This window comes from Salvia miltiorrhiza, chromosome 7 (genome assembly GCF_028751815.1).
Source record: "Salvia miltiorrhiza cultivar Shanhuang (shh) chromosome 7, IMPLAD_Smil_shh, whole genome shotgun sequence".
Taxonomy (NCBI): domain Eukaryota; kingdom Viridiplantae; phylum Streptophyta; class Magnoliopsida; order Lamiales; family Lamiaceae; genus Salvia; species Salvia miltiorrhiza.
The window spans coordinates 55,753,093-55,776,990 of record NC_080393.1 but is presented as its reverse complement, the minus strand read 5'-3'; the positions used below and the strand labels follow the sequence as shown (position 1 = coordinate 55,776,990).

At 36.1% G+C, this 23,898-nt stretch overlaps 3 protein-coding genes and 1 long non-coding RNA gene across 6 annotated transcripts; 1 reads left to right on the top strand and 3 right to left on the bottom strand.

Moving 5' to 3' along the window:
* Positions 1-545: 545 nt before the first annotated feature.
* Positions 546-5,034, top strand: LOC130994863 (homeobox protein ATH1-like). 2 transcript variants are annotated; one of them, XM_057919973.1, is made up of 6 exons: positions 546-1,006; positions 1,745-1,800; positions 2,958-3,897; positions 3,978-4,330; positions 4,429-4,489; positions 4,676-5,034. In XM_057919973.1, exons 3-6 carry the CDS (start codon positions 2,971-2,973, stop codon positions 4,838-4,840), a joined length of 1,506 nt encoding a protein of 501 aa, XP_057775956.1. In that variant the 5' UTR covers positions 546-1,006; positions 1,745-1,800; positions 2,958-2,970; the 3' UTR covers positions 4,841-5,034. The 2 variants fall into 2 exon arrangements, with proteins under 2 accessions (XP_057775956.1, XP_057775954.1); XM_057919971.1 differs by having other exon boundaries at positions 554-705; positions 822-1,800.
* Positions 5,035-5,992: 958 nt separating this feature from the next.
* Positions 5,993-10,100, bottom strand: LOC130994902 (protein NDL2-like). 2 transcript variants are annotated; one of them, XM_057920033.1, is made up of 11 exons: positions 9,770-10,100; positions 8,631-8,730; positions 8,095-8,192; positions 7,886-7,974; positions 7,591-7,651; positions 7,426-7,512; positions 7,174-7,251; positions 7,034-7,090; positions 6,883-6,938; positions 6,627-6,762; positions 5,993-6,548 (listed from the first exon to the last, which is right to left on the bottom strand). In XM_057920033.1, exons 1-11 carry the CDS (start codon positions 9,827-9,829, stop codon positions 6,327-6,329), a joined length of 1,044 nt encoding a protein of 347 aa, XP_057776016.1. In that variant the 5' UTR covers positions 9,830-10,100; the 3' UTR covers positions 5,993-6,326. The 2 variants fall into 2 exon arrangements, with proteins under 2 accessions (XP_057776016.1, XP_057776015.1); XM_057920032.1 differs by having other exon boundaries at positions 8,068-8,192; positions 9,770-9,986.
* A 4,371-nt stretch (positions 10,101-14,471) lies between these two features.
* Positions 14,472-15,476, bottom strand: LOC130995030 (uncharacterized). The gene is made up of 2 exons (XR_009092014.1): positions 15,246-15,476; positions 14,472-14,617 (listed from the first exon to the last, which is right to left on the bottom strand). It is a non-coding gene; the product is annotated as an uncharacterized LOC130995030 (long non-coding RNA).
* Positions 15,477-18,254: 2,778 nt separating this feature from the next.
* LOC130994942 (NADH dehydrogenase [ubiquinone] iron-sulfur protein 7, mitochondrial) lies at positions 18,255-21,574 on the bottom strand. Its single transcript, XM_057920139.1, has 2 exons — positions 20,965-21,574; positions 18,255-18,799 (listed from the first exon to the last, which is right to left on the bottom strand). Exons 1-2 carry the CDS (start codon positions 21,387-21,389, stop codon positions 18,565-18,567), a joined length of 660 nt encoding a protein of 219 aa, XP_057776122.1. The 5' UTR covers positions 21,390-21,574; the 3' UTR covers positions 18,255-18,564.
* Positions 21,575-23,898: the final 2,324 nt, after the last annotated feature.

Sequence of the window (23,898 nt, the reverse complement as noted above, 5' to 3'; positions counted from 1 at the left end):
AGGGCTCGACAACGGGGCGGGGCGGGGCTCGAGCCCTGCTACAAATGCTTTTATAATTTCTACTTATTTATACATATTGTTATCAATAATTCCATTATTGTTTTATTTTAATTGAATAATTAATGATTATCATCAATTTTGTTTTTAATTTGTAAGATCTTTTATCCATTTATCAAGTAAACAATTACTCCATCCGTCTCACAAAAACATAAACAAAGAGAAATGCACGGGTTTTAAGAAATGTTAGTTGAGAGTTAAAATTAGTGGAAAATGAGTCCCACTTTAAAAGGTGTTGTGAGAGTAATGAATTAATTAAGGAAAAGTAGTGGTGGGCCATGATGTACTAAAATGGAAAGATTCATATTTTTATGAGACACCCCAAAATGGAAAAACGTTCATGTTTTTGTGAGACGGAGGGAATATTTTTTCTTAAAATTGTGTCCACTCCTATAATATTTTATGGAATAAGGGAGTATAGTAATTAAATTTCAAGTTTTTCCAATTTAGCTTCCATCATTACATTACAATACCACCACTCTCCTCTCTCTCCTTCTTTCTGTATCAATGGAGTATATATTTGTAGAGAGAGAGAGGGGATGGGGGGGGAGAGAAAATGCAAGAATGCAAGGACTAAAAGTAGACTACTGGTGCAACAGTATTCATTCTCCCATCTACTTGCCATAACCCTTTAGTTGTTCGATTCAGGTAGTAAAAGTTATGTCTCTCCTTTCTCATCACCTCACCTTTTCCCTCTCTCTCTAGAAATGGTTAAAAAAAGCAAACCCCTTTTCTTTACTCCATGGCAATCCTGCCATGCACAGGAGCTTGATCAGAGAGAGAGAGAATCCAGATATTTTGTTTTTGGTGATCATTGCTGGCTGGCACACCAGATAATGTATGGTTGCAGCCGTGAAGAAGAGAGAGGAAAGAGGAGAGAGAGATAGAGAAGAAAATGGGCCCTCAAAAAGGCTGCAATGAGAAATGAGTGGAACTGCAGCAGCAAAGAGTACTACTACTACAAAACTACACATAATGCTCTTCTCCTCTTAATTTTTTTTTCTCTCTCTCTCTTGTTCATTTAATCCCTCTGCAGAGATGCCCATTTTTTCTTGCTTTTGAGAATGCATTTTGTACTTGCAAATTCTATGACCCTTTGTGTTTTAAGCCTTGAAAAAACGATAATGATAATACCTTGCGGTTTCACGACTCTCTTGTAAGAAAAAAGCAAGTGTCTTTTTTCTTCTCTTTCAAGAGGAGAGAGAGAGAGATCATGGTGTAAGAAGAGAGATCATGATTCTTGATGGGTTTTGTCTGAAACTCTGAAATTCACCAGTTTCTTGAAATTTGGATTTCTTGAAATCCCACTTTTTTTTTCCCCTTCTTTCTTCTTCATGCAAGCAAAAACAGCTCACTTTTTTCTGCAGTTTTTGGGCCTCTTTTTATTCTTTGCTGCATTGCTTTTTTATTCTTTTTTTCCATAGTTATTTTAGCTTATTTTACTACCTTAATCTTTCTCGTAAAAAGGTAAAAGGGTGAAAAAAAAAGCTCTCAACTTTAAAGATTTTCAGGTGTTCTTTTTCTTTTTGTTTTTTAAATTCTGGCTTTCTGAGTTTATACACTGTTTGTGGAAGGAACTGATCAGTATAGAAATCAAACTTCAAAGCTTCCACTTTTATGTTTGTTTCTTTACAGCCACTGAAAACTAACGAACATATATTTCTCTGAAAATCTTATATTGTTTTAGCAAACACACAGTGCTCATCTGTTCTTGCAAGAAATTCCTTCTTCGAAGATAACAAGGTTTGTCCTAATAATGCCTTTTTCTTGTTGTCATGTAAATCATGGAGTATTTGGATTTGCTAATGTTATTTTTTGTGGTTTTGAGCTTTTGTTCTAATTGATTTCATACTCATATACTTTTTTTAATATTATTCATACATACATACATATATGCTTGTTGAGAAAGGAAGAGACAGTTTTATTGTAGTTGATCAAATACACATAATAAACAAGCTTTACAAGCCACATTTTGTTCCATTTTAATGCCTATTTTGCAACATAAGAAAATGCAGAACAAATTTCACTAGAAGTATATATGCTAATTGAGACATGGATCATAGGTCATTGGTATATTAGTATTTGAGTCAACATAGAAATTTAAAATGTTGGTTTTTTCATTAGGAAATTAGAAGTAATCAAAACATTTTGTCAATGTTTGATGCTGTTTACATTTTTTAGTTTGGTTATGATTTTAAATTCTTGAAATTGCTTGCTCCATTTGCTCCTTCAAGCAGATCATTTAGAAATGTCTAATTTTTCACGTTTTTCCTTCCCTTTACAGCATTAGTATATTTAGTGTTTTAGTTTACATACCATCATAGAAATATGTAAAAAATATTGGTTTTTTCATTAGGAAACTAGATGATATCATCATCACTTTGAATATGCTTCTGCAATGATATGCTATTTACATTTTTTGTGTTGCCTTTGGTTTTGAATTCTTGAAATTGGTTCATCAAAACTATTGTTTGAAATATCTAATTTTTTGCATTTTTCTTTTCCTTTATAGCATTAGTATATTTAGTATTTTAGCATTTGTTGGTTTTTTCATTATGCTATAAACATTAATTTGTCTGTGTTTGTTCAATGATGCTATTTTCATTTTTAGGTTGGTTATGGTTTTGAATTCTTGAAATTGCTTGCTCCATTGCTCCTTCAAAGCTAATTTTTCCCTTTATAGCATTGGTATATATGTATTATAATTGACATATCAATATATAAATGTGATTTTTTTTATTTTTTTTTCATTGGGAAATTAGAAGCTATCAATATTGTGTCTATGTTTCTTCAAATGATGCTATCTACATTGAATTCTTGAAATTGCTCTTCAAAACTAATGTTTGATACATCTAACTTTTCTGCATTTTGTCTTTCCCTTCTGTGTTATGTTGGAAAAGTGGCCGTTTCAATATGCAAACAGATGAAACTCTTGGAGATCATATACTCAACGGATTCGTGCTGCCTCCGACTCACTTAGTCGGAGACGCCATGAACAAGTTTGCTGGCCAGCTAACGAGTCGAGTTGCCACAGCTAGCGATGCTTTCTGTGGCAATATCCAATCAGTAAACGGGGCCGTGAGCTTCTCCTCATTCCCCCAAATTAACCTGTTTGAAGGGGCTGATCGGTTTCTGGAGGCCATTCCTCTCCCTAATGCATCCATTGGCACCTTCCCTTATGCCTCAATTGAGAATCATCAAGAAAACACGAGACATAGCGCTGCCATGAACGGCCTAGATGTCGTTAGTCCCTCGCTCGAGACAATGCTCCATGGCTACGGAGGCCTACCCTTCCCTCCTGAGCTCATTGGGAGGGTGGTTGGAAGGGCTAGCCTTCCACCACCGGGCCAACCAGCTCGTAGCTGCCACTCGAGGGAATGGCCAGTGATGGAGCAAGTAGGCTTCGGCTCCCACAGTCACGAGTCGTCTCAGTATAGTAACGAGCTGTCTCTGAGCCTCGTGACATCACGGCCATCCGCTCTACACGGGCACTCTACACCGCAGGAGCAATGCTCGGAGATGAGCTGCTCCAATGGTGTGACTAGCTGCTACTCATTGCCCGAGCATACTTCTTGCAGCAGCAAGAACCCCTCGTCGGGATTCAAGCCGCTCCAACTCCCACCGATGCTGTCGGGATCAAGGTTCCTCGAGGCCATGCAAGAAATACTTGCTGAAATCGCTTGCTATGCACTAGAGAGCAATGAAGATGTTGGAGCGAACGTCTCATTTTCTTCAATCGGATCCTCCAACGGGATTGAAGGGGATCACATGTTCGTGTTTCAAAAGCAAGAGACAACCCTAGAAGCAAAGAGAAAGCATCTCCTAGCTCTACTGCAAATGGTATGCCTGTCTCTGAAAACATATAAAATTATCTTGTTTCGTCTTCTGCTTATACTCGATTTCGTGCATCCCCTCCTTAGGTTGATGATCAGTATAGTCAATGCCTAGACGAGATCCACACGGTCACCTCTGCATTCCATGCTGTGACGGAGCTAGAACCTAATCTGCACGCTCGTTTTGTTCTCCCCACAATCTCATTTATGTACAAGAGCCTCCGGGAGAGGATCAGCAGCCACATTCTTGCAATCGGAGCTCATCTCAAAGAGGGAGAAACACGAGAGAACAAGTCATTTGAGGCATGCTTCATCCAGAAGCAGTGGGCTCTGCAGCAGCTAAGCAAGAGAGATCATCAACTATGGAGGCCTCAACGAGGCCTCCCCGAAACATCTGTGTCCGTTTTGAGGACATGGATGTTTCAGAATTTCCTACACCCGTAAACGCCCTTTCCCTGCCTACGATCATATTTTACTGATATAGGCTAATCTCGTCTGAAATCTGACCACGATAACTATGAATGTCTCGATTTTGCAGGTATCCTAAGGACTCGGAGAAGCACTTGTTAGCTTTGAAAAGTGGCCTGACTAGGAATCAGGTGTGCAAGAAACTCATACATTATGAAGTTACGCCTTTCCAAAGCTCGAATAACGGAATTTTTTTAATCAAAATTTGGACAATTCTTGACTACATTTACACATAAAACACTCATGTTTTTGTGCAAGAACAAGAACAAGAGCACTTCGAAGTTCAAGCTTGACTCGTTTACGTACTATCTCTGCAGGTGTCGAACTGGTTTATAAACGCTCGTGTCCGACTATGGAAGCCGATGATCGAGGAAATGTGTGCAGAAATGAACAGAAGAAAAGCTCGGAAGGAAGATGAAGAAATGGAAGGCAATCACAGAAACCAAATGCGCTTTGAAACTAGGAGATTTACAAGAGATTGATAAAGAAGGTATATATATATATGTATGTATTTAATCATGCGTTTCTAGTCACAATGCTTTGAGCATTTCTTCATTTATATTCAGTGTATTATAGTATAGTATGGAGAGATATCATTACAACTGTATATTGAAACTCCAAATTGGGATCTAAGTAGAAATCAAGAAAATTAGATATTTGGAAGTGTTTTGCATAATCCAATCTGTCTATTCTTGATTTATTTTGTTGGCGATCGATGTTGATTTGTATGTGTAAATGTTGGGAGTTTGGTTTTGTTTGTTGTGTATTTATGCCATTATTATGGACTTTGTCATGTAAATATGTCTTGTCAAATTTACTTCTTTCTCTCTTTTAAATGTTCTGATAGGATATATATACATGATACATATATCCAGCAATTTCTTTGGCTGACTTGACCAATTTGTCTTCTTTTATTTTTTTTTAAATTTGCAATTTAGATTTTCTTGTATTTTTCTCTATATATATATTTGTACTTTATGTACATTACTCTTTTGTTCCCACATTTTAGTATCCAGTTGAGAATGAAATGTGTCTTAATAAAGTGGTTGAGTTTGTTGTGAATGGAATAAGTGTCTGCATTTATGAGTGTTAAAGTGAGGTGAGAGTTTTCACATATTTACTTTGAATTATTTGTGTTTTTCAACCGGCCTAAGACCCGCAACCTGCGCCCCATCCCTATCCATAGTCTCACCCATACACAGTCTCATCCAAATTTTTGCCTTTTCTGACAATTTTATAATGTTGAGAGTTAAAGAATTTTATAGGACTGTGTGTTAGTAAATGAGATAAAAATATATTACTCCATACATCCAATAAAAAGTGGCATGTATTTCATTTTGGACTGTTCAATTATAAGCGGTCTATTTTCATAAATAAAAAAGTTTGACCCTTAAAAAGTGTGGATCATACCACTTTAATAAATTTATACATTCTTCTTAATTCTCGTACCGAAAATTTTTTAGTGACTTATAATGAGATGAAGGAAGTAGCTTTTATGAAAATTAACCTATATATTTGAGACATTCAAACAATACAATAAGTCTATATAATTGGAACGGGCGAGTGTTTCAAAGTATGCTACAATGCACAATGTATCGTGCTATTATTATACATTTAAGTTGATAAAATGGAAAGAAGAAAAAGAATAACCTTGATACAATCATGGAAAAATTATTACTATCAAGAAAATATATACAATGACCATACAGTAAATGAAAATTTCTCCCACCATTTATTATTTTGGATCCTCTATTGCAAAATGGTGCAAGGATACTAGTTGAATATACATAATCAAACACCATCTTGCAATAAAAGATCCCTGCTTCACATAATAAATCTATTAAAGTTCAGATAAATAAAATCTGGTTTTATCTATTTTTCTCCTATATCTAAAGCCTTTGTAGTAATTTTTCCAGCCTATAAAATTTCATTAATTCTCCTCCAACCGTATGTATACTTAAATTACCCTCATACTTCTTTCTGGATTCTGGTTTTGATTGGCTTCAACTTCAACCCCATGCTTTCCGGTGAGAAAAGCTCGGGCGAGATGCTAGTCGGGCTCAACGGGCTTCTCGGGCTTACACTGAATTGGGATGGCCTGCAGAAGCCGTAGCCGAGGAGGAAGTATTCCAGAGGAACCAGCATTGCATCTGGTTGTTCTTCTGTGACCACCGATCCGCATGCTTGAACCTGCGGATGAGTGAGGTGCTAAGAAATGTGACCTGTGCACGTTACGTTGGGAGAGAAAAAGATAGTAGTTTAGTGTACCTCAACCAACGCGCTTAATCTCCTGTCTAGCTTCGACATCGTGTGGAGAGCCTCGTGGTGGAAAGGAGAGTTTTCTCCGACAAAAATCAAGGATCGACACTGTAGTTTCCTCAAGCCTTGTGTGATATCCCGTCTCCTGCAAGACTGTAGATAGTGAGTTCAATTTGGAGAAAGAAATTGAGAAAGATGCAGCTTACGCTTCAATTTGCAACATATAGAAATATTTACAGATCTTTTGATATATAATGTATAGTACCTATTGATAGCTTCAAGAAACCGATGAACATTTGAGCTCTGCCTCTCTCCCAAGAGCTGCAATCAATGTAACAAGAATTTGGGATTTAGAGACATGTTCATCAAATGTGGTTTTGGATGGGCTACTAACCAAGGATGACAAGAAAACTAACTCTTCTACACGATCGAATGATGTCTGATTCTAGTGCATCAGCACTGGTGCGAACTTCCTGTCAAAGCATAGACACGATAATCATATCAGCAATTGTCTAAATTTATCTTCTTGCAAACTGAAATAGACGCGTGGAGGCACCTTGCTGAAGTAACGCATAAGCAACACCTCCTTTGCCAAACCACACATGCCACACATGTATAGCAAGTTCGATATCACCTGCAAATAGTTGGCCAGTATTATGAAAACATGTCTTGCACCCAGAGAGAAATATATGTGATGAAACAAGCACCACAATGAGTTCATCTTTTGTAGTGCGCTCAATTGCTTTCTTTCGGGATTGGGAGGATGGGGGTTCGGAGACGGATACCAGAGAAAATTCAGAATGTAAACCTTATTGGATAGCCACTCTTTCCACGATGGTGCTTTGCATAGAGGAGAAACAAGAATCAAACCCATTACTCGTTTTGGGTACTTTATCTGCATACAGCAATGCATAATTATGGTGACAGAAACACATGAAAGAAGATGAAAGTGCACGAAAGGAGAATATCTTACAGCAAACAAGGTAAGTATATAAGCTCCAGCTGTCACGCCCAGGCACATAACCTTACCAACTCTGCGAGAGACAGTTAGCTCAACTTACTATATGTATATAAATATATATAGCACATTTTAAAATGAAGTATTTGATGCTCGGTAGAGGAAATTTGATATGAATAGATCCATTGTGGAATAGCATATAACTGCGTAGAAAACAAAATGAGGAAAACACAAAAAGAATGACTGGATCGAAAGGGAAGAAAAAAACAAACTTGAGACACAAATCAAAGTTAGAAAACACCATAAATACCTAAAGTAGTCGAGGATTTCAGCAATCTGATTAGCCAAGTCATCAACAGATAATGAAGGTTCATCCTTCCCAGCCACTGCAGCTCCTATCTGTAATATCTCTTACAAGCACCAGATAAGAAACAGCGCAACTTAAAACACTCAGTGACAACTGGGCCTGTGTCACTAGTCAGTAACAAATACCAGTAGTCGAGTAATCAAGGCACGGACCTCATGCCCAGGAGGACTTATGTGATAGATACAGAAGTTCTGGAGAAGAAGAGAAAATGCTTCTGGACAAGAAAAGAGACCTTGGAAACAAGACACGTCTGATTGGTTTCACATGCAAACAAAAGAAGCATTAGACGCCAATACCAATTTAAAAGTGGTAAGTAGTTTTTTCATCCACTTAAACATATTAATACTTGAAGCAGTTGTGAACGACATGTTTCAAGGTCTACAAATTATACGGATCAGATTCTAGCAGTCACTCTCATTTTATCCACTCTCTACACAATGAGATCACGCATCATCTTCTTGAACTTCATAGTTCATATAAAGCAATTCTCACAAAGTAATATTTTGCATAAACTTTGCGGATGAGAAGAATTTCAAGATATGTTTTCAGTGAAAAATGGCACAATATTACAAGTGAGGTTCAGCAGGATTATAACATGGTTCAAAATATGAAGTTTTTTTTATCTAGCAAAAGTTCATAAGTAGTAATTCATATTTCGCTCTACTCAATTTTGAGGATGTTGCCTTACAGTTTAAAGCTAAATCGGGGTAAGTAATTAGGGCAGGCTTGTCCCAGTCTCCAAAAACAGCCACCGACAAAGAACCATAGCTAGTTTTCACAATATGCTCCTGTATGAAATATCAAAACCAAAGATTGTCAAAACCTTCGTTATTCAAAGAGAGGGAGAGAACAATGCCAAGGAAGGCCAGATATTCCATCAGAACTTAATTCCAGTTAGAATTTACAACACATGCTTTAAAATGGGGAACAATCTTTTAGAAAAGAAAAGTATTATTTGCTTCCCCACAGAATTTCCCATGTGCAATGTTCCTTTCAAGAATTTCCAGCTAGCATATAAGCAAAACTTTAATTAATGGATCATAAGTCAAAGCTTCTTTTCTTGGTTACATCATAAAAGAATCTACTTGCACAAGATCCTTCATTTTCTTCATTACATCCCATGACAATCTTTTAGTAAAGAAAAGTATTATTTTCTTTATACCAGCTCAAGAGTTCATATCTAATACCAGCTTGCAATATACATAACTCTCTCCAAAATCAATTTTCTTCAAAGTGTTAAGGAGAACACCTAAATCCAGACTAAACTGCAAAATACTACTCCCTATGTTTAAAAACATACAAATTCTCTGTTTGATTTACATTCTAATCAAATTAATCGAACCAAGAGATCATGCATACTACATGCAGCTAAAAGGCAGAGTCCAGTTAAGAAAATGTAACACTTGCACCAAATGTAAATAGCATTCATATCATAATCATAATTTCGAAAATTTGCTAAATGAAGCCCAAATCCTTTCTCAAATTGCAAAAATACAAATTAGCAGAGCATTATCGTTTTACATCATTCAAAGCAATTTGAAATAGAATTAAAAATTGTTGGACTTGATTTCGTAAAATTGTGATCATAACTTGATCACCTAACAGCCAATGCTCAAAATAAGAGATCAAGCTAAAAAAAAAGGATTGAACAATGAAATACAATCCGCACTTAAACAGTTCACGCCTGCTGCAAATGATTGAAATTACGGAACCTCGAAACTGATCAACCAAAATGTAGCTTCCACTGGATCATATGAATGATACTCACATATAGACTACAGTGTATAAGCGATTATATGAACAATATGAATGGAGTTTGATTTTCACCTTCCCGGCGAGAAGAAGGGGCTCCATATCCACTGAGACGGAATCACTGGACTCCGTCATTACTCTCTTTCTCTCTCTACAATCTCACTCTCTCTAGAATCTCTCCGAAGTTCGAGACGCATTGGATTTGGCATCCATAGCTTATATACTAATACCAATAAACACACACATCCATAGCTTACACACACACGCACATACACTCTCTCTCTCTCTCTAAATTCGCAAAATCATAACTATAAATAGAAGGTGAGTCGAGTTATTGATTCGAGCGATTCCTGCGCACTGAGTCACTGAGTCACCGGCGCTTTGGGCTTTCTAGCGCAAATGCAGTGGCCCAATATTTATCCAATGTAATTTTCCTCTTTGATAATGATTCATATATAATTTATATAAGGGTTAGGTTTTAAAAAATATATATAAGGGTTAATGGGATGTAAATTTATAATCTATTAGAGATTTTTATTTTTTTCATATTATAAATTTGATGAATAAATATATGAATTTGATGCATTTTGAAATTTAGCCGAAATCAAGGTTTCGTCCAACATAAAGTTGTCATGGCATCAAAAATTTTAGACGTGGGGTTTACGCTCGTACTCCCGCCGTTCACGAAATGAGTATTCATATTTTCTTTTTGGTCCATTCATCAAGTATTTATTTTCTTTTTTGATAAATGTACTCCACATAATTCACTCACAATAAAAATGGACCTCTTATTTCACTCACACATACTTAATTAATTTCTTAAAATTCCCACCACCTCCAAATGGATACTCATTTTGTGGATGGAGAAAGTAATTTTTAGATGTGGGGTTTACATTAAATAATCTTGATTTATATGAGTATTTGACAACCCATATTATATAACAAGTAGGCCAGTGAATCGTGATAGTTAAAAGATCCGATCTTATCCTATTGTTTGCATCTTGATAAATTATACTTGTTTGATAGTCCTAGATAAAGCAAAATATATAAATAATCATGTCTTATCTAAGCGTTTGATAACAATATTGATTAGTAAGAAGGCTCGTTCTTATATCACTGTTCCACTGGGAAATTTAATATCTCCCCCCTCCCCCCGCTATTATTTATCTAGGTATTATTTATCTAAGTTTTATTTATGACCCTTTATAATAGTATTATTTATCTAGGCTAAATAGATAATTAATTTTATTTTTTCTATATTATTTATCTTTAATTTATTAATCACGTCATTTCTAAGCATGACTACCAAACACATATATAAATGTATTTCTAAAATAATATAGTGCAAATCGTCTATAGCGTATAAACTAATACACACTATCACAATGCTTATCAATTATTATCAATTAATAATGATATTGTTCACATAGACATGACCAATAACGTGTATGATTGAACATATGTATTGACATATGATATATTCGAATGAAAAAAAATAATGAAATGACATTATGCGAAAGTTTTAAATTTGTAAAATGTGACCAATTAAAGCCAGTCCTCGTAGACATATTTTACTGTGTTTGAACAATCCGAACATGATACGAGTTTAGAAGAATGAGATGTTTTGCCAAATTGGTCAGCTCAATATCTTTTTCACATGTGTTTAATCATTGAAAACCAAAAAGAAAATATTCGGTGTGAAAATTAAAATAAAACTCATGATCTAACAAAAATAAAAATTTAGATCGACTGGAATTAGAGCTAAAAGTAAGTTGAACCAAGTACAACATAAGGGTTCAAGTTTGTTATATGAATTCGAAAAAAAAAAGTTTGTTATAGAAAAGGTTAATCATAATTTATTATTATTGATATTATTGTAAACACAAATTTATATTTTAATTTGATAGATATAAAATTACGTATAGCTTCAATATTTATAAATTAAATTTATTTGTGAGACTTGAACCTAGGACCATATGCTTTAGACATTAACCACCTACAGCTAGGCCAACACACGCACACTCTTCAAGTTGATTCTTGAATGGTCTTTGAATAGTCCTTGAAATTTGTTGGAGAGATATGTCTTCAATTTTCTTGGACTTGATCTTTGAATTTTATGATGTTGATGCAGAGGACCTTTAGATCTAACGTTTGGCATGACTTGAGTTTTGGGCTTGACTTAAGCTTTGGACTTTATAAAGTTGATGCACCTTCGCCTTGTTTCTGAATCGAACATTAGGCTTGATTTGAGCTTTTGTAGAATGTTTAAAATTCTCCTCCAATTCTTAAACTCTTTATTTATGGTTTAGTGTGTTTAGAATTGAGATACAGACCCATATTTATAGTTATAGGAAGAGCTAGGCTATGAGCTTGAACCCGGATGATTATAGGCCTAGAACTGACATGATACTATTTCATTGGCTATTGAAAATTGATATATATCAATATCAAGATTTAATTTGTTGCCAAATAAGTGGATCTCTACCTTTGAGATATGATAATATCTATTAATAATATATTTTATTTAATCTTGAATTTCATGACATTTCAAAATAAATAAAAGATATAAAATTAATAAAATCTTCTAAAATTTGTGTGCCTACAAATGTCCCATCGAGATTTGTTCATGAACTACTTGTCGTGAAAACGAATGAGTCTCGAAAATTTATTAGATAGTTTATATTGATATCATGGAGTTCAAGAATTTCAAACTTGTGAATAGTTTATACTCATATTCAAGAGTTCTTTAATTTAAATTTAGATAGTTTGTGCTCGTATCAAGGAGCCTTCAATTTTTTTTTTGCATTTGGATAGTTTATACTCATATCAATGATCTTTTAGTTTATGCTCGTATCAAAGAGCTTTCTTGAACTTGATTATAGACATTTCCTACTCATGTCTGAAGAGTTTTCGTTTGAACTTGAATTTGTAGATATTTTATACTCATGTCAACGAGTATTCAACTTGGATAATTATTTTAGATAGTTTTTGCTCATGTCCACGAACTTCATTAATTGTTTAGGCTTTTATCAAGGAGCACTATATTTTGGAATACTGACTCATGATTAGATTGTGATATACAATCTCCTCATCATCCTTTTCAATTGGAGATTCTAAAATATTTGTCCTAATCATTTGTTTCTTGGCTTTCATCAAAGTTGTCAGAGTCTTGCAGCGACAATTCTGGATATTACAATTCTTCATCTCTATTTGCAATTATGCTTAACACCTTATCATGAATGCATGAGCTTCGATGATAAAATTGATTTAAAATTAAAATATTGAGATATATTTAATAAATTTAACAAATTGTAATAGAGATATCGATAAAAATAAATAAGGGTTACAATAAATTTTATGATTATTTTATTTCTAAATGATATTGCATGTCTAAAGTTGCTTACTTTCATTTTTATTTTATTTTTCAAAAAAGTTAGAAGGTTTTTTGTGTTTGTTTTTTTGAACTTGACAATTGCATCAACCTCTGTCTTGCAACACGAAAATAAATAAAATGTTTACAATTGTAAAAAATCAAATAAACTGCAACTCAGACGCTAGAAAAATATAACCATCTAGCATATAATAAATTAAATAATTTCAAGTGATTTTAAGATTATCTGATCTATAATTGGTAGTATTTCAAATTGTACTTGTGTTCGGACACTAGAGAGTTTATATTCAAAGTGTTGAAGAATTTATATTCCAATTCCAAAGTGTTCGAGCACGAGCACCAATTATGGGTCAACTATGAAATCTATTTGATATGAAAATTCTTTTTAGGTATTCAAAAAAATTTAAAACGCAGAATGTGGCAAAATAAGAGACATCAATTGGTGATCAAGGGAATTTCAACTCCAATTTTAAGTTAGGTCAAATTATTGCAAACCATAGAATATGTAAGTTGAAAAATATCAAGTGGTGGCATTTAAAAGATGGTATACTTTGCATTCACAACCTTCCCTTTTTAATGTAAGTGTGGTGTCTCATCTTATTTCATTAACTTTTTGAACACTTTTTAATAATTCATTAATTTTTACATTTTCACTTTTTGAGTTCGTCTAAAATATATAGGCATAGAAAGTGATTTATGCATTTCGATCTCATAACAAGATTTATAAAATAATTCTAAAAGTAATTCGCGATTACAAGGTTTTATTTATAAAATAGTATTAATATAATGTACCCTAGAAAATGTTAATATATTGCAAAGTTGTAGGATGATATAAAGAATAAGAATTATAGTACTCCTAAGTCCTAAATAATATGTACGATTTAATAATTTGAAAATTGAAAATTGAAAACTGATTCGATGTGAGTTTTTGCAAATTAAGAGGAATGTCATTTTACACGTCTTGTCAGCCTTTTTGTGTGCAAAATGATGATTTGTGAAAGGGTGTAAATCAATCGAGCGGGGGCCAAAGACATACAAGCTCGAGTTCAAGCTCAAACTCGTTAATAAAATTATTAGGTTCACGACTTGATCCTTTTCATTTAAGCTAGACATTAAAGACTCATTTATCATGTGTTACCCGAGTTCAACAAAAGCTCATTTAGTTTGAAGGAACCAAGCTCGAGCTAGTTTGTGTCACACCCCAATTCTTGAATGAATAAATATAATCGAGGTGCAACTAATTCATAGAAATAAACAAGGAACAACCTTGTAAAAACCCGAAATAGGATAGAAAGTTGGGCTATGCCCCTTTGGATCACAAGTTTTGTTTCATGCTTCTGACAACCGACATTCATTGGCATAAATTAAGTAGTGAAGAGTCTAAGCTCGGTCAGATATATCATTTGAAATTTAACATGAAGATCTTAAGTTGGGAAAACAAAAGACTGATATGAGTAATTGCTACAGCGGAAGTCTAACATAGGAATTTATCGCTAGCCTCAGCTCCGTCCCGTCAGCACCAGCCAGCCAACCTGAAAACATTTGAAAGTATTTTTGGGTTAAGTACTAATGTACTTAGTGGGCATGCATTTTCTGAAACATCTCATATTTTAATAAAGACAGTTTATCCAATTATACTTGACATGACTTAGAAGGTTTTAAAATGAAATAACTTCTAAGCATGTTAAAATATTTTCTTTCATTTGTGCGCACATGTCACACTCCCTTTCTGTTACTCGCTGTGATCCCGGATCTTTTAGCCACCGACGGATCCATTTCTCCCATGACACTTGCCCTGAGGACGTAACTCAGACAAGTTGAATTGACCTCGGGACGCTACCCGGGCAGGCCTTACATGATACATGCTCCGGAACACATCCAGCCAAGCACCCTTATAACGCCTCTTACATGAATTAGTGCCCGATGGAGATCAACCCACCGAAACAACTAATAAGTGTACACAATTCTCAAATAACGTGTTAGGCCATAAGAGAACCTCGATCGATCCATGAATTGCGAGCCTTAAACAGAGCAGAGTGCACATAAACATTTTATTGGATAAACAGTTTTCATTACATTAAATAAACAATTTGCATTTCATTGAAACATTTAGAGCTTAATAACTCAATCATACTTTGTACATTTGGAAAGTAAGCCCACCTGGATAGGCAAAGCCTGAAGATCATACACATAAAAACCTGTCTTGGGAAAGCAGCGCTAATCCCCCTGGTCACAAAGCCTACAAGAAATTCTATTCTTAATAGGTCACGTGAAGCTAACTTAATATCTTAGGGAAAATACTTAACATTCTAAAATTCGTCACGCCGGGTTTCAAAATTTAATGAATAAATACTTGAAAACATTTCTCTTGAGTTAAGAACACCAACAATATTCTTACTCATCTTTCTTTAATAATTGGAATTATAATTAAAACCAGTTAAATCATAAATACTTTTATTGCAAAATATAATGCAATTTCATGTCATGCTTAGCATATAATAAGTAATTTACTTAAAATATGCACATAATAATAATTTAATATTATTATGAAAACTAGTCTTTGAAAATAATTAATCAAACTAATTAATAGTTCAATTAATTAAAATAGGGTAGCCCAATTAATAAAATTGTAATAGGGCCCAAAACTTATTAAAAGAAATCGGCCCAGTTGATTTAATAAGGGACAGCCCAGTTCATTTTAATAAAAATCGGCCCTAGCTTTTAAAAATCGCAGCCCAAATCTATTTAAAAATCGGCCCATCACTCATAAAAATCAGCCCAATATTCGGCCCAAGTCCCTCAACCCTATTTCCCCTTCTCTTCCTCCCTTCACTCTCACGCACACAACATATCTCTCTCTCTCTCCCTCTCAGCCGCTCACTCTCTCTCGCGGACTCACGGCCGCGTGCCACCACCCCCGGCGAGGCAGCCGTTGACCGACCTCCTTCCTTGGCAACGACGATAGATACCGCCGCCGCCTCCCTCCGTTCTCACTCTCTGTCCCAATTCCGGCGACTGCAGCAGGAAGCTACCGCCGACCGCGACTCCCATCTCTCCCTCCGTCCGTGGCCGATTAACAGCAGCCAAGGCCGCCGAGCTTTGGCCTCCCTCTTCCACTCTCACCGATCTCTCCCCCTGCTCTCTCTCCTCCTTGGCAACGACGGAACGTTGCTGCCTCCCTCGGTCTCTCTCTCTCTACCTTCCGGCGACTGCAGCAGCGATAAGCCGCCTCGCCGGAACCCTAACCTCCACCCAGAACAGCTCCGACCAGCTACCACCCCACACAGGTAAACCCCCAAATCTCCCTTCTCTTCCTTTCAAAATACAAAATCTGAAATCTAATTCCTCCTCCTCTCTCTCTCTCTCGTTAGCAGGAAGAGGAAAAAGGCGGTGCCTTTTCCGCCGTGCCGTCGCCGGCGTCAAGCAGCCACCGGGCTGAAAACTCACCTCCCTCTCGACTCATCACACAAGAACAGGAGACAAAATTCAAAGCTTCAAAATAAAATCTTTTCTTTTCAATGAATCATGCTTTCATATATGTAATAATAAAAGTCATACTATTGAAATGCTTGAATGTTTTGCTGTGTATATTGGTTTACTGGAATGGCACATATGAAGTGTTTGATTTTTAACAGTCGAGTAAATGAGGTAAGGGCTCGAGAGGAAACCTTTAGGAATTTGGTTTGAATTACTCAGAATGTGAAATAAGTGTTGCTTGAATCTGGATTTGCTTGGTTGCTGGAATCACTGCACAATATTTCAGATTTTTGCTTCTCTTCAATATATGCAGAGGAACTAAGAATGAGATGGAGAAATCTCAAAGTTGAGAGGAATTTACCTATGGTTGCTGCGCACTTCAGGGATGAAGAAGAGCTTGTGAGGAAATTTCCAAGTAGATTGATTGTTGTAAAATATTGATTTGCATGTGATTGATTTAACAAAAGTATGGCTGATTGCTTTTAAAAAAATATGGCTAAAGTTCGTGATTTTGGGGAGACAATGTATCGTGTGTGGTTGGAAAGGAAATTCTTTAGGTGGAAAGAGTGGATGGGTGGTTGGAAAGGTGTTAAAGTGGCTGATGGGAGAATAAAATAAAATACAATAAAAATCTTCCGGGTTGTACTATGAAAACTGTAATATTCGTTCAGTGTTCGCTAAATAAATATCTCGTGAAAATACTTGAAAAGTAAATTAAATAAATATGCAATGCATATAAATTCAATAACTAAATTTACAAATGTTTTTGTAAATCATTTTTGTTGGAATTAAAAATAAATTCATTTTCTTTTATCCGGCGTGAATCAACTTAATATCTAAGTTCAAAAATTATTCTAAACTTAGCAAAAAGGAACGGGTATTACAGTTTGATCTTGAAAAACTCTAATTCGTTTCGACAAAAGAAAATCATTTAATAATTAAAACTTAGAAGATGCAACAAAAAATCATTTCCTACGAGATAAAATAGGAAGACACTATACACACCTCTACTAAAATACACCACGTAGTCTCAACATTTTATAACAGAGAAAAATATTTCATAAAGAAAGACAGAAGAATTTAATTTTACATTAAGATACTAGACTTGAATTATAATTTTTTAGATATAAAATACAGTATATCATATCAAAAACTGAATATATTATATAATGAATTAATCAATCTACTCACAAATAAAAAATAATGGTAGTATAAACTAAACCAAATAAATCTTATAAGCAAAATTAGTTGCCAAATACAAAAGATTTAATACTCTTTTAGTATCCCAATTCAATAATTTTATGTAGGCCACAATAACATTTGATGCAAATAATGAATTTTGTTGAAATATTTATTATGTACTATTAACTTTCTATTTTAGAAAGTAGTCTATTTTAATGAAACACCCAAATAAAAAAACATGACTTATTAAATTGGGACGAAAGGAATAACAGAAAATCCAATCTAAATTTCCTAAAAAATGGATCAAGATCCATGTATCTAAACCGGGTCCAAAATCCATTGCACACAAAAGCTCCAAATCTAGTGACTACACCAGCTCCAATAATCAAAGAAGATTAATGAACACTTTTCATTTCACATTTCTAGCAACCAAGGCTTTGTTCCACTGAAGATGGAAAGAATATAATATTAATCTTAATCATATGAATTTATGAGAGACACTTTCATACCTTTCTCAAAACCTATGCTCAATCTCACATAAAGTATAGTAGTATAACATATGACACACAAATGAAGCATTCTTACTTAAATCAATACAGACACGATCAATGAACAATCCCACTAGATGACATCACAATAACAGCATATAAGTCCCAAGCAACATAAAAAAGGAAAGAGTGAGTTTAGCAAGGGAACAGATACCGGCGACACCCGATTACGTCTCTCCCTCGCAATGGCATTTATTTTTGAGAAAGCTACAATTGGTTCAGTTTAACCTCGCACAAGCACGCATCCGAAGATGCAAAGTGAAGCTGTGTATTTATTTGGTCCACCAGTGATAGAAATCTCTACGCCTATTGATCTTCTTCTGCAGCTGGAGTAGTCCATAGAGGAGTGCCTCGGCAGTGGGTGGGCAGCCAGGTACGTAGATGTCAACGGGGACAATCCTATCACAACCTCGGACAACAGAATACGAGTAGTGGTAGTAACCACCGCCGTTTGCGCAGCTTCCCATAGAGATTACCCACCGTGGCTCAGGCATCTGGTCATAGACTCTGCATTGGTACAAGTGGCCAATAAATTTTTAAGCTTTACAATCATAAGGCACCATCCAGTATATCACTCAATAAGAATTATACCAATATATGCAGAAAATTAATTGAAAACCAAACATTTAACATAAGGTCACATCTCCTAATCACTCAGAACAAGAGAGTCTAATTATCAGAAACTTAGGCGTTGGACTGTTTACTTCCTGATGCCTTTTCTGCAGTTGGTCGAAGCTTTATGCAAGGCGATCAGGGAACTAGTTTATTCTCTAAATTACACGTTGACCAAACAAACCAAGAAAAGTCTCATTAAATATATCTTCGGTAGAAAGAGAGCATTTCAGGTAAATCCACACAGTTCTGTTCACTTATTCATGTAGAAGACAGCTTAATCGAGTACATTTAACTCTCCTCCCAGAAACTTCAGATCGTTCATTCCTAACCAGTATAGCACAAGCTTATATACCCTATCCCACACATAGTATTTCTGACTCTTTTCTCTTAGCATTGACATTCTTGGAGATCATTTCTTTAACAGAGTGCTTTAGATAAGCATCAACATCCATCACACAACACAAATGTATTACTTATCAGCAGCTCCTCGATATAAGTACAAAAATTTGCTTCAGGTTCTGAGTGTTTTCCTGGAGTTCAATATTAGACGGATTAGTTTGTTATAAGACTGTCCGGAACACAGTCCTATCTGGGTCGAAAATGGGTCTCAAGACTAGAATGGTTGAGTCTTGAATGTGTAGGTTTCTGACAAGTCTTAAAGACTATCTCAAAGTGAGTCTTCATCTGGACAGGCTGACCTCAGACTAGAAAGGGCTTGAGTCACATGGCTCAAGTGCAGCTCAAGCAGCCTCGATCAAGATCAACTCATGGCACTAGGATTGTATTAAAAATTTCACATGTTCACAGCAAGAAACAACAGGATTCGAACCTGTGTGGGCAAAGCCATTATATTTTCAGTCGTACCCAATAATCACTCCATAACATCTAATTCAACAACAGGTGATTGTAAAACTAAAAATACCAACTAGAGAAATTATTTTATAAAACATAGGATGACGTAATGGGTGGTCCAAATCATAAATCTTAGGGTTAAGGATGCAAAATCTTAAGAAGTGTTGAACGAGTCATAATAGTTAAGAAGAATTAAATAGCGAATATGGTCGTAGGGTTCTGATAGTGGTCCACACAGCACTCTTTGAGCACTCAGTTATAGCATAACAGAAACATATACTGGAGGTACCATGCAAAATAGATAATATATCGGACAACCCAATAACAAAACTAAGAGTCAATCCAATATCGCGTAAACATATAAAGGGAAGGAAGAAAATGACAGATAGAGTTGCAGCTTGCAAGTGAAGTTCACCATGAACTGCTATAATTTGTGTATTTAAAGAAGATGGGCAGGGGGAGAGCACTAACAAGCCTCCTGCTACCCCCATCCTCCTAAAGATTATATCATCCTTAGTTTCTAAGCAAAGAAACCGACATATTGTGTCACACAAATATCAGTATCGACCAACACCAACGGGTACAGATAGCATATTAGATTCCTCAGTGAAATGAAATCAATTGCTACTCACTGCCCCCTCCTCGCAATATATGCTATCCCCTATTTCTTGTAAAAGCGCCTTTACTTACTCCATGCCACTTGCAATTCATTATTTTCGAAACAATCGAAAATTAAAAAACGAATACCGTGTTTTCCAAATAGTTTTCACTCCTACTGACCAAATTAAGAGAGTGGCAGAGAAACCGAAAATAGCTACCTCATAACTACGGCTGCATAGAACTTGAAAAGCAGCAGTTAAATCTAATTAGAGAGTTTTTGATCGAGTGCAATTCACAACCAAGTCTCCCAAAACCAAACAAGTAAGAAGGCATTCCAACTCCGCGGGCTCAATACATCATAACCATTTTCCTCAAACAAGCTTTGAGGAAAAGAAATAGTGATAGTCCACATACCCTCAAAACCAATTTCAACAAACTCGCAAAGGGGAAAAGGTGTAGCCGCGGGAAAAAAAAAAACCCAGCTAAATCCGTATTGAGAAATGATAATCAGGAATCAAAATTAATGATAATAACAATACAAACAAAAAATAAATAGCATACCAAAATTGAATTGGGGAAAAGCCCTACAATTACAGAAAGCTTACTTGCGGAGCGCAGGGGCCATCTTATTCGTGAGGGTTCCGGCGACAATCATGCAATCGGACTGCCGCGGGCTCGGCCGGAAGATAATCCCGAAGCGATCCAAATCGTAGCGCGCGGCGCCGGTGTGCATCATCTCCACGGCGCAGCAGGCCAGCCCGAACGTCATCGGCCAGATGGAGCCGCGGCGGACGTAGTTCATGACATCGTCGACCTTCGAGATCACGAACTCCGCCGCCTTGGACATCCCCGGCGGCGAGGAGCCCGACGGCGGGAGGGAGGGCGTGTAGGGCGTCGGCGTGGAGGAGGAGGAGGAAGCGGCGGCGGCGAGGGAGGGGGTGGTGGTGTGGATCGAAGCGAGGGCGGCCCGGTGGTGAAACGGCGCCGTTTGAGGGAGTAGACGAGCTGCATTTCTGGCTAGCTGAGCCATTTTTACCCTTTCCTTTGTGACCCTTTTTTTCGATTCGAATTTGTGAAGAAATTAACTGAGGCAGAAGATGGGTTGGGGGCTTATGTTAAAGATATGTAGGGGTAATTTCGTCCATTTGCTCCTTAGTCTCCCCTATTTTCTATCGTAACCGACTATTAATTCCTTTGATGTGAATCACAATTCACAAGTAGCAAATGTTGATGTCTATTTTAAATTATTTTAAGATATTCACGGTATTTGATTATTTCAATCTTTTAAACTAATTTTACTTTATTTATATCAATATTAGATAAAATTACGTATTAGAAAAAATTATAAAATTATGATCTTATACTAAAAATCTCATACTGATAATATATATCAAGATTGTATCTTGTACACTGCAGCTCGTGTGTTAGAGAACTGATGGAGGAATCAGTTCCAGCAAGTTGACTGAAAGGGGTCAGACTCATTCAAGCTCAAGGACATATTGCCACGTCAGCCCCAAAGTTAGATATTTAAAAGTGAAGTCATACTCGGAAGCTTATAAAGCAAAGTGAACATTTAATGCTGCAGATTTGACATTTAATGAAGATCCCGTTTTTTCAGAGGAAGTGATGCAGCCCAAGGTTCGTTCGTGCAAGACCCGGTGCATGTTCCTGTTGGTCCAATTACTAGAGCACGAGCCAAGAAGTTCAGGGAGAGCTTGATGATCTTAGTTGAAGAAGTTTGGAAGCAAGAGTTGAAGAAGAAGCCAATCGGAGATGGTGGAGTTGGCGAGTTGGACAGCTCACGTGTGATCAATCTTATTACGTGCGAGTGGCTCAAGAATGAAGACTTTTATTTGTTTTGAAGACTTTATTTATTTTTGTTATAAACCCAATAGTTTTCAGCTTTTTGATATTTTCGAAAATAAGAAATAAAGGCCTTGTTTGGCTGATTAGTTATTTTCGAATTAGGGTTTGATTAGTTAAGTTGTTTCCTTATTTGATTAGGTTTAGTCTTGCCTATATAAGGCTTTGTTTATGGACAAATTTGGCAGCTTATTTATCAATCATATTTCGTGAGTTTTACTTCTCTCTTGAGAGTTTTCGAGTTCTTCTTGGTTTTGCCAAGAAGACTTCAATTATCGACGTAACGGCGAGTCAACCAACCCTCGTCGGGTGTCTTTCATCGTCACCGAGTTGCTGCATCAGCATCACATTGGGGTATAGAGAATTCGTTCATCTAAATCCTTTTGTGGGTTAGATTAAGAGGTTTTGGGATTTTCCATCCATTCGTTCGTTATCAAGCCTTCTGTTTGCGTGCTCGTTTGAACGGTCTGGCAAGGATCGTATCAGGAAGATACACCATCGTACAAGAATATCATGTGAATATCAACATCCATCTTGTACAGACCTGCAGACATCTGACTTCATCCCTCTTAATTTGGAATACAACGGAAAAATTGTGAGCCAACCACCTCATTTTTTGAATACGTTATCTCCGACGGAACTATTCAAATTTCGATTTATAAATACCCCGAGGTATTCAAGCGAAAATACTACCGGAAATGCTGCCAATTTGAAATCTCTCATACATTTAAGCTCTCAAAATCTTTCTGCAAATATCCTGCGTGTTTCGAAAAATGGAGTTCTAAAGTGTTCACAAACTGCTTCTGAATTTACTTCGGTTATTCTTCCAGAGTAAATATACAAACATTCCCTTAGTCTAGGCAAACATTGTTGTATTAAAAGCTTAGATACGAGCACACTATCATACTCATTGTTTTTATTATAATGGTGTGCTCTTAGTTGGAAACCCTACCTTGAGAGCCCTATAACCCTTGTAAAAGTAAGGTGTTAGAGTTGGAAGGATTACAACAAGTAAGATTCAAGTTCGAATTATGAAAGTTGTTAATAGGTGCTATTGGGAAATAACATACGATATTGCGACCACATAAATTGCTACCTACGGTCACGACTGCATAATCTGTGTGATCAGTCTATGGGAACTGACTGGTTAAGTGACTTGCAGCTATTAAACAAGGAATCCAAAGTGAAAAGGTTCCCTTATTTATCAAGGTCGTGAACGTGCGAGATTGCTTTGAACCATGTTAAACTATTTGTGTTCTTTACTTTTTTTTTTAATTAATTTGTGTTCTTTACGTACTTACATTTCAGTTTGCTTACATTGTTCATTAACCCGGGTGAGTTGTCGTCATCCTACTCCGGTTCAGTCTCGGGCATCAGACGCGAGGTGTTGGTGGACACAGAAGCTAAGGCCCGAGTTGGCTTGGGGATATTAATGTTAGGAGTTTAAAATTATTTAAGGCCATTATCTTAGGACTATTTGCAAAAAAAGGCCACTATTTTTCGGACTTGCAAAAATAGGCCAATTATTTTAGTTTTTGGTATTTTTAGGCCACATGTGTACCCAATCAGGCTATTTTGGGTCACGTTTTGACCCCAAAAAGTGGCCTTAAAATGTTGAATTGAGTTCAAATGTGGCCTAAAAATACCAAAAACTAAAATAATTGGCCTATTTTTGC